Source organism: Salmo salar, chromosome ssa02 (assembly GCF_905237065.1).
Source record: "Salmo salar chromosome ssa02, Ssal_v3.1, whole genome shotgun sequence".
NCBI classification, from domain to species: Eukaryota; Metazoa; Chordata; class Actinopteri; order Salmoniformes; family Salmonidae; genus Salmo; species Salmo salar.
The window spans coordinates 70,424,988-70,436,635 of record NC_059443.1 but is presented as its reverse complement, the minus strand read 5'-3'; the positions used below and the strand labels follow the sequence as shown (position 1 = coordinate 70,436,635).

At 42.4% G+C, this 11,648-nt stretch overlaps 1 protein-coding gene across 1 annotated transcript in view; it reads left to right on the top strand.

Annotated features, from left to right (window-relative positions):
* Positions 1–2,070: 2,070 nt before the first annotated feature.
* Positions 2,071–11,648, top strand: part of LOC106594351 (armadillo-like helical domain-containing protein 3) — a 56,669-nt gene continuing 47,091 nt past the window's right edge. The window contains exons 1-4 of the mRNA XM_045709022.1: positions 2,071–2,197; positions 3,730–3,839; positions 7,538–7,594; positions 8,451–8,597. Coding sequence (XP_045564978.1) covers positions 3,738–3,839; positions 7,538–7,594; positions 8,451–8,597 — 306 coding nt within the window. The 5' untranslated portion in view covers positions 2,071–2,197; positions 3,730–3,737. The remainder of the gene's footprint in view (positions 2,198–3,729; positions 3,840–7,537; positions 7,595–8,450; positions 8,598–11,648) is intronic.

Here is an 11,648-nt window from a genome sequence, read left to right as displayed (position 1 = left end):
ACCCAGCCTAAAACCCCAAACAGCAAGCAATGCAGATGTAGAAGCACGGTGGCTAGGAAAAACACCCTAGAAAGGCAGGAACCTAGGAAGAAACCTAGAGAGGAACCAGGCTCTGAGGGGTGGCTAGTCCTCTTCTGGCTGTGCCGGGTGGAGATTATAACAGTACATGGCCAAGATGTTCAAATGTTCATAGATGACCAGCAGGGTCAAATAATAATAATCACAGTGGATGTCGAGGGTGCAACAGGTCAGTACCTCAGGAGTAAATGTCCCTTGGCTTTTCATAGCCAGGCATTCCAAGTTAGAGACAGCAGGTGCGGTAGAGAGAGAGTCTAATAACAGCAGGTCTGGAACAAGGTAGCACGTCTGGGGAACAGGCAGAGACAGCAAGAGCGGTTCGTCGCTCCAGTGCCTTTCCGTTCACCTTCACACCCCTGGGCCAGACTACACTCAATGACCTACTGCAAAGATGAGTCTTCAATAAAGACTTAAAGGTCGAGACCGAGTCTGCGTCTCTCACACGGATAGGCAGACCATTCCATAAAAATGGAGCTCTATAGGAGAAAGCCCTGCCTCCAGCTGTTTGCTGAGAAATTCTAGTGACAATAAGAAGGCCTGTGTCTTGTGACCGTAGTGTACGTGTAGGTATGTACGGCAGGACTAAATCGGAGAGATAGATAGGAGCAAGCCTGTGTAATGCTTTGTAGGTTAGCAGTAAAATCTTGAAATCATCCCTTGCCTTAATAGGAAGCCAGTGTGGAGAGGCTAGTACTGGAGTAATATGATCACATTTTTGGGTTCTAGTCAAGATTCTAGCAGCCGTGTTTAAATTCAAATTCAAATGTATTTATATAGCCCTTCTTACATCAGCTGATATATCAAAGTGCTGTACAGAAACCCAGCCTAAAACCCCAAACAGCAAGCAATGCAGGTGTAGAAGCACGATGGCTAGGAAAAACTCCCTAGAAAGGCAAAAACCTAGGAAGAAACCTAGAGAGGAACGAGGCTATGAGGGGTGGCCAGTCCTCTTCTGGCTGTGCCGGGTGTAGATTATAACAGAACATGGCCAAGATGTTCAAATATTCATAAATGACCAGCATGATCAAATAATAGTAATCACAGTGAACAGGTCAGGGTTCCATAGCCGCAGGCAGAACAGTTAAAACTGGAACAGCAGCACGGCCAGGTGAACTAGGAACAACAAGGAGTCATCATGCCAGGTAGTCCCGAGGCATGGTCCTAGGGTTCAGGTCCTCCGAGAGAGAGAAAGAAAGAGAGAGAGAGAAAGAGAGAATTAGAGAGAGCATACTTAAATTCACACAGGACACAGGATAAGACAGGAGAAATAACATTACAAATATCTGAAACTTTTTGTCCAAAAATGATGCAGAAAAGCTAATCCATGCTTTTGTCACTTCTAGATTAGTTGACTGCAATGCTCTACTTTCCGGCCCCCCGACACAAACTACTGCAGCATAAATACTGGAGGCTGAGACAGGAGCACTAAGTAACTAACTAACTAAGCAACTAACTAAGTAACTAACTAACTAGCTAACTAGCACTAACTGAAGTTGATTTAGTGCTATTATCCGGGTAGCCGGAAAGTAGAGCATTGCAGTCAACTAATCTAGAAGTGACAAAAGCATGGATTAGCTTTTCTGCATCATTTTTGGACAAAAAGTTTCAGATATTTGTAATGTTACAAAGACGGAAAAAACTGTCATTGAAATACTCTTGATATGTTCAATGAACACTGTTTATAACCCTTCCTGAGCACCAGTAATGGACAATTTGGACAAATTAAAACTTTTGAAAATATATATGAATGTAGCTAGATTAACTTTTGGCCATATAATGAAATCTATCTAGTTTCTATAATTTATATATGATTTTTACAGTTTACAACAATTTAAAAATACAAATAATCCCAGAGGATGACACATGAAAGAATGAAAAATACACTGATTTCCAATATATTTATATTCTTGTCCTCCTAGTAGTGAATTGAATCAATGATAGCTAGCTACAGTATCTTCGATACACGACGACCAGTGACGTCCACAGGCGCTAGGACCATGCAGTCTCCAGACAGGCAAGGGAAGTCTCACTCACAGCTAGCTAGCTTGCAAGCTAACATTGGTATCTGTAGTTTTCTGAGCGAACGGTATGGATTCATATAAATAATCGTTTGATTGAGGTAAGAATGGGTTTGATGAATCATTTATGACAACATATACACCTTGCTAGCTGTCCTCAAACGATGTTAGGTTGTACATCGACAAGGAAGCAGACATTGAAAGAAAAGAGCTAGCTAGCTATAGCTAGGTACTATAGACCCACAATGTAGCTATGCATGACGAGTAGGTAGCAGCTTGTTGTCATTAACGATAACATTTGCCAGCACTAGTTATCTGGCTGTATCCTGATTGTTCTCTTTGCGCAACAGGATATTACAAAGTGGGCCTGCCCTGACTGAATATGCATTGATTGGGCCACTGCTTGGAATGTTAGCTAGCTGTCGACTACATTTCCAATGGAACACATAGTTAGCTAGCGTTAGCATGATATGTCAGTTTCATACAATATATCCCCATAAAGCATATGATACGTAAGAACAGTTCACTGCATGCAATAGTCAAACCATAGGTAATTGTTTACAAGTGACTAGTATTGGTTAGCCGGTAACGTTAGCTAGCTAACATAGTAGCTAGCCAACCTACGTTGTTGCCAGTCACCGAAAAGTTAATATTCGAAAGTTAAACAACTCTTTATTTAGTACAAGGCAACTCAGTTCCTAAAGTGCAACTCAAACATCGGCCACTACGTATCATATGCTTTACATTACATTTACATTTACATTTTAGTCATTTAGCAGACGCTCTTATCCAGAGCGACTTACAGTAGTGAATGCATACATTTCATACAATTTCATACATTTGTTTTTGCTGGCCCCCCGTGGGTATCGAACCCACAACCCTGGCGTTGCAAACACCATGCTCTACCAACTGAGCTACAGGGAAGGCTTTATGGGGATATATTGTATGAAACTGACATATCATGCTAACGCTAGCTAGCTATGTGTTCCATTGGAAATGTAGTCGACAGCTAGCTAACATTCCAAGCAGTTGCCCAATCAATGCATTTACAGTCAGGGCAGGCCCACTTTGTAATATCCTGTTGCGCAAAGAGAACAATCAGGATACAGCCAGATAAGGACATGAATCACGATTAACTAGCTAACGTTAGCTTGTGTTGCATTCATTGTTTCTATTATAGTAGCTAGTATTATCACGTCACTTCTTGGGACTGACTGAGTGAACACATGTAGCTAAGAATGCTTTGTTGACAGTTTAGGCTACTTGATTTAGGCCTAGTTAACTTTTGTAGATTGCTATTGCAATAGCTGGGAACATTCACCTATTTTGCAACCATACATTGATGACTAATCATATACAGTATATAAATGGGAAATAAGTGACAGTTATCTAACCCCGTGTTAAAACTCGACCAGAACTGAGGGTTCTAAATGCCATACACGCTTGACAATAGAAGCACCTTTTACATTAACACTGTTGAATGCGGGTCCAAGCCAGTGTGGAATGCCTAAAACTGGTGTGTGTGTATGTATTGTCTGTCCTTTTTTGTTTTTCTGTGTGAATACTAGCTACATGCCTATTTGCGTCTGCTGTGTTTACATTTCTATGCTTACTTATTTGTGTGTGTGTCCAGACCCAGCCATGTCTCAGCTGGAGAAGAAGGCGGGGCTTCTGAGAAGGACTTCCTCCTCTAAGAAACCCCTGAAGGAAAAAGTGGTGCTGATGTATGATGAGATCTTTGCGGTAAGATAGAGGGATGGATAGAGAGAAGAGGGAATGATGGACAAAGATAAGGGGAGAGAGAGAGGGAGGGGAGAGGGAATGATGGATACAGATAAGAAGAGAGGGAGAGAAGAGGGAGGGAGGGAGGGAGGGAGGGAGAGAAGAGGAAAGGATGGATAAAGATAAGAAGAGAGGGATAGAAAGAGGGGGGAGAGAAAGGGAGAAGGATTGATGAAGAGAGGGATGGACAGAGAGGGAGGTTTGTGCAGAGCTAAAGGGATGTGATCAAGTGAAAGAGTAAGAGCATAGGGGAAGAAAGAGTGAGGGTCGGAACAGACAGATAGGAACAGAAATGAGGGTGGTGGACTTGCTCTCATAGTTCGTTTCACCTCAAAAAGCACAAGAAAGAGAATTTCAACACCCACCATCTCAGATTGTCCTGAAATCATTTTCTGTACTTAGTAACGGATACTATTATCATTCCTGAAACATTATTTTGTTGAAATATAATTTTATCTCTGAGAAATTAAGATAATTGATTGCACCCAAATTGGCCATTTTAATTGATAAGATTCAGATAATTTTCAATAAATATAGTACCCAACATCTGGTTTGGACCACACTTCTAACTACCAATGAGTAAGACATGATGAATCCCCCCCAAAATTGTCAAATGCCACCCACGGACCCCCCATGCCAATCCCACCCCAACAACCAGTATACAGTATCATTTGCCGATGTTTGACAAATAGTATGAAACTGTTGCTTGGAGTATTGCTTCTCCATATTATGTCATGTATTCCCTGTGAATCTGGTGATGTTTTTTTCCCCTGTTCAGAGAAATTAGTAATTGAAGTCGCCTGCATTATTTACAATGAAGTAGTGTGACAGTACCATGTTTTGACCACACGATGTCGCTGTTGCTGCTATACCGCAGCACTATTTTATCAATTTTGCTGGTCTCTTGTGGGTTTTTTTTTCAACTTTGGGTAGAAAACCTTTGTGTGGTCACCCTCACAATTCAAGTCAGTCCTCCATGAAAGCAATTCAGTTTGTCCTAAGTTCTTAACTGACTTGCCTAGTTCAATAAAATGAGCAACCTATTGCTTCAACCCAACTCTCCTTGAATAGTCCAATAAGTGGCCACTCTCTGAGATTCTCATATGAAGACTTTTCCTACAAGCCCAAAACTTTGATGGAGAAATGAGCTACGGACTAAAATGTTGAGACAATCCTAAGAATATAATTAATTGCATGTTTTTCAATAAAATAATATGGAAACATGTCTATATGTATTGTGATTAGTGACATTTACCATTAAACCAAATACCATTACACAACACTATACAGTGTTTGTTTGGGACATTTACCAATAAACCCAACCCAATACCATTACACAACACTATACAGTGTGTGTGTTTGGGACATTTACCATTGAAGACCATTAGGGACCATAACATTGAAGACCATTAGAGACCATAACATTGAAACCATTAGAGACCATAACATTGAAGACCATTAGAGACCATAACATTGAAACCATTAGAGCCATAACATTGAAACCATTAGAGACCATAACATTGAAGCCCATTAGAGTCCATAACATTGAAACCATTAGAGACCATTACATTGAAGACCATAACATTGAAGACCATTAGAGACCATAACATTGAAACCATTAGAGACCATAACATTGAAGCCCATTAGAGACCATAACATTGAAGCCCATTAGAGACCATAACATTGAAACCATTAGAGACCATAACATTGAAACCATTAGAGACCATAACATTGAAACCATTAGAGACCATAACATTGAAACCATTAGAGACCATAACATTGAAGACCATTAGAGACCATAACATTGAAGACCATTAGAGACCATAACATTGAAACCATTAGAGACCATAACATTGAAACCATTAGAGACCATAACATTGAAACCATTAGAGACCATAACATTGAAACCATTAGAGACCATAACATTGAAACCATTAGAGACCATAACATTGAAACCATTAGAGACCATAACATTGAAGACCATAACATTGAAGACCATTAGAGACCATAACATTGAAACCATTAGAGACCATAACATTGAAACCATTAGAGACCATAACATTGAAGCCCATTAGAGACCATAACATTGAAGCCCATTAGAGACCATAACATTGAAACCATTAGAGACCATAACATTGAAACCATTAGAGACCATAACATTGAAACCATTAGAGACCATAACATTGAAACCATTAGAGACCATAACATTGAAGACCATTAGAGACCATAACATTGAAACCATTAGAGACCATAACATTGAAGCCCATTAGAGACCATAACATTGAAGCCCATTAGAGACCATAACATTGAAACCATTAGAGACCATAACATTGAAGACCATTAGAGACCATAACATTGAAACCATTAGAGACCATAACATTGAAGACCATTAGAGACCATAACATTGAAGCCCATTAGAGACCATAACATTGAAACCATTAGAGACCATAACATTGAAGACCATAACATTGAAGCCCATTAGAGACCATAACATTGAAGCCCATTAGAGACCATAACATTGAAGCCCATTAGAGACCATAACATTGAAACCATTAGAGACCATAACATTGAAACCATTAGAGACCATAACATTGAAGACCATTAGAGACCATAACATTGAAGACCATTAGAGACCATAACATTGAAACCATTAGAGACCATAACATTGAAACCATTAGAGACCATAACATTGAAGACCATTAGAGACCATAACATTGAAACCATTAGAGACCATAACATTGAAGACCATTAGAGACCATAACATTGAAACCATTAGAGACCATAACATTGAAGACCATTAGAGACCATAACATTGAAGACTATTAGAGACCATAACATTGAAACCATTAGAGACCATAACATTGAAGACCATTAGAGACCATAACATTGAAACCATTAGAGACCATAACATTGAAGACCATTAGAGACCTTAACATTGAAGACCATTAGAGACCATAACATTGAAACCATTAGAGACCATAACATTGAAACCATTAGAGACCATAACATTGAAGACCATTAGAGACCATAACATTGAAACCATTAGAGACCATAACATTGAAGACCATTAGAGACCATAACATTGAAGACTATTAGAGACCATAACATTGAAACCATTAGAGACCATAACATTGAAGACCATTAGAGACCATAACATTGAAACCATTAGAGACCATAACATTGAAGACCATTAGAGACCTTAACATTGAAGACCATTAGAGACCATAACATTGAAACCATTAGAGACCATAACATTGAAACCATTAGAGACCATAACATTGAAGACCATTAGAGACCATAACATTGAAACCATTAGAGACCATAACATTGAAGACCATTAGAGACCTTAACATTGAAGACCATTAGAGACCATAACATTGAAACCATTAGAACTGCTGTAGCCTCATGGTGTGCTTGTTCACCAGGAAGGGTCTAGCAGTAAGTAATCCAGACCTTTTTTGAAGGGAATAAACCGCACACAAAGGGGCTGTTTCCTGGACAAAGATTAAGTGGAAAAGAAGGAGAAACTGATTTTCTTTCATGGAGAACTGGCTTGAAACCATTTCAGAAACAAGCTGAGATGGTGGGTGTCATGGCTGAGATGGTGGGTGTCATGGCTGAGATGACATGAAGCGACTCTCTGTATCCTCTCTCTTCAGAAAGAGGATCCAGCCAAGAACAACTCCCGTTTCTGGGATGAACTCTTCCTCATGAAGGTAAGAGAGAACAGCTGTTTACATGTGTTTACAAAATGACCCATTTGCATTTGTTTATAAAACTTTTAGCTGTCATTTGGGTTCTAAAAAGGGAATTGCTCTCAACGCACCCCCACTTCTCTCCTTCTCTTCCTCCCATTCCCCACCCTCCTCCTTTCTGTGACCTCCCAACCCTCTTCCCCCCTCCCCTTTCTCTCCCAACCCTCTTCCCCCCTCCCCTTTCTCTCCCAACCCTCTTCCCCCTCCCCTTTGTCTCCCAACCCTCTTCCCCCTCCCCTTTGTCTCCCAACCCTCTTCCCCCCTCCCCTTTCTCTCCCAACCCTCTTCCCCCTCCCCTTTGTCTCCCAACCCTCTTCCCCCTCCCCTTTCTCTCCCAACCCTCTTCCACCTTCCCTTTCGCTCCCAACCCTCTTCCCCCTCCCCTTTTTCTCACAACCCTCTTCCCCCTCCCCTTTCTCTCCCAACCCTCTTCCCCCCTCCCCTTTCTCTCCCAACCCTCTTCCCCCTCCCCTTTCTCTCCCAACCCTCTTCCTTTCTCTCCCAACCCTCTTCCCCCCTCCCCTTTCTCTCCCAACCCTCTTCCCCCTCCCCTTTCTCTCCCAACTCTCTTCCCCCTCCCCTTTCTCTCCCAACCCTCTTCCCCCTCCCCTCCCCTCCCAACCCTCTTTCCCCTCCCCTTTCTCTCCCAACCCTCTTTCCCCTCCCCTTTCTCTCCCAACCCTCTTTCCCCTTCCCCTCTCTCTACCAACCCTCCCTCTTGCCCCACTCTCTCCCTCTTCCTCCCCCCTCTCTCGCTCAACCCTCCCTTTTCCATCCACCCTTTCTCTACTCTCTCACCCCCTGTACCCCCCCCCAGGTGAATCTGGAGTACCTGGAGGCCAAGCTGGAGTCTCTGGATGGAGATGAGGTGATGAAGATTAAAGACAACATCAACAGTTTGTTCCACCACTGTGTTCAGGCCCTGGCAGAGGAGCACCAGATCAAAGTGGTCAACGCCCTGCAGGTAAGTGAGAGTGTGTGTGTGTGTGTGTGTGTGTGTGTGTGTGTGTGTGTGTGTGTGTGTGTGTGTGTGTGTGTGTGTGTGTGTGTGTGTGTGTGTGTGTGTGTGTGTGTGTGTGTGTGTGTGTTCCACCACTGTGATCAGACCCTGGCAGAGGAGCACCAAAGTGGTCAATGCTTTACAGGTTAGTGTGTCGTATGGAACTGACGTGGATGAGCAAATACATGTTCTCATCCAAATCTACTGGATCCATGCTGTATTCTCTACACTGAGAATACCCTCAGAACAGCCTCAATTTGTTAGGGAATGGACTCTACAAGGTGTTGAAAGCGTTCCACAGGGATGCTGGTCCATGTTGACTCCAATGCTTCCCACAGTTGTGTCAAGTTGGATGGATGTCCTTTGGGTGGTGGACCATTCTTGATACACACAGGACACTGTTGAGTGTGAAAAACCCAGCAATGTTGCAGTTCTTGACACAAACCGGTGTGCCTGGCACCTACTACCATACCCCGTTCAAATGCACTTAAATATGTTGTCTTGTCTATTCACCCTCTGAATGACACACATACACAACCCATATCTCAAGGCTTAAAAATCCTTCTTTAACCTGTCTCCTCCCCTTCATCTACACTGACTGAACTGTTTAACAAGTGACATCAATAAGGGATCATAGCCTTCACCTGGATTCACCTGGTCAGTCTGCCATGGAAAGGTGTTCCTAATGTTTTGTACACTCAGTGCAAATTGCATCATGTGTGTAGACTGAGGTGGAACATAACCTTGCACATCTGTTATGGTACTGACGTGGCTATAGACAGGATGTATTGGTCCGTACATAGAACTGTTATGGTACTGACGTGGCTATAGACAGGATGTATTGGTCCGTACATAGAACTGTTATGGTACTGACGTGGCTATAGACAGGATGTATTGGTCCGTACATAGAACTGTTATGGTACTGACGTGGCTATAGACAGGATGTATTGGTCCGTACATAGAACTGTTATGGTACTGACGTGGCTATAGACAGGATGTATTGGTCCGTACATAGAACTGTTATGGTACTGACGTGGCTATAGACAGGATGTATTGGTCCGTACATAGAACTGTTATGGTACTGACGTGGCTATAGACAGGATGCATTGGTCCGTACATAGAACTGTTATGGTACTGACGTGGCTATAGACAGGATGTATTGGTCCGTACATAGAACTGTTATGGTACTGATGTGGCTATAGACAGGATGTATTGGTCCGTACATAGAACTGTTATGGTACTGACGTGGCTATAGACAGGATGCATTGGTCCGTACATAGAACTGTTATGGTACTGACGTGGCTATAGACAGGATGTATTGGTCCGTACATAGAACTGTTATGGTACTGACGTGGCTATAGACAGGATGTATTGGTCCGTACATAGAACTGTTATGATAGACAGGATGTATTGGTCCGTACATAGAACTGTTATGGTACTGACGTGGCTATAGACAGGATGCATTGGTCCGTACATAGAACTGTTATGGTACTGACGTGGCTATAGACAGGATGTATTGGTCCGTACATAGAACTGTTATGGTACTGACGTGGCTATAGACAGGATGTATTGGTCCGTACATAGAACTGTTATGGTACTGACGTAGCTATAGACAGGATGTATTGGTCCGTACATAGAACTGTTATGGTACTGACGTGGCTATAGACAGGATGTATTGGTCCGTACATAGAACTGTTATGGTACTGACGTGGCTATAGACAGGATGTATTGGTCCGTACATAGAACTGTTATGGTACTGACGTGGCTATAGACAGGATGTATTGGTCCGTACATAGAACTGTTATGGTACTGACGTGGCTATAGACAGGATGCATTGGTCCGTACATAGAACAGTTATGGTACTGACGTGGCTATAGACAGGATGTATTGGTCCGTACATAGAACTGTTATGGTACTGACGTGGCTATAGACAGGATGTATTGGTCCGTACATAGAACTGTTATGGTACTGACGTGGCTATAGACAGGATGTATTGGTCCGTACATAGAACTGTTATGGTACTGACGTGGCTATAGACAGGATGTATTGGTCCGTACATAGAACTGTTACGGTACTGACGTGGCTATAGACAGGATGTATTGGTCCGTACATAGAACTGTTATGGTACTGACGTGGCTATAGACAGGATGTATTGGTCCGTACATAGAACTGTTATGGTACTGACGTGGCTATAGACAGGATGTATTGGTCCGTACATAGAACTGTTATGGTACTGATGTGGCTATAGACAGGATGCATTGGTCCGTACCTAGAACTGTTATGGTACTGACGTGGCTATAGACAGGATGCATTGGTCCGTACATAGAACTGTTATGGTACTGACGTGGCTATAGACAGGATGTATTGGTCCGTACATAGAACTGTTATGGTACTGACGTGGCTATAGACAGGATGTATTGGTCCGTACATAGAACTGTTATGGTACTGACGTGGCTATAGACAGGATGTATTGGTCCGTACATAGAACTGTTATGGTACTGACGTGGCTATAGACAGGATGTATTGGTCCGTACATAGAACTGTTATGGTACTGACGTGGCTATAGACAGGATGCATTGGTCCGTACATAGAACTGTTATGGTACTGACGTGGCTATAGACAGGATGTATTGGTCCGTACATAGAACTGTTATGGTACTGACGTGGCTATAGACAGGCTGCATTGGTCCGTACATAGAACTGTTATGGTACTGACGTGGCTATAGACAGGATGCATTGGTCCGTACATAGAACTGTTATGGTACTGACGTGGCTATAGACAGGATGTATTGGTCCGTACATAGAACTGTTATGGTACTGACGTGGCTATAGACAGGATGCATTGGTCCGTACATAGAACTGTTATGGTACTGACGTGGCTATAGACAGGATGCATTGGTCCGTACATAGAACTGTTATGGTACTGACGTGGCTATAGACAGGATGTATTGGTCCGTACATAGAACTGTTATGGTACTGACGTGGCTATAGACAGGATTCATTGGTCCGTACATAG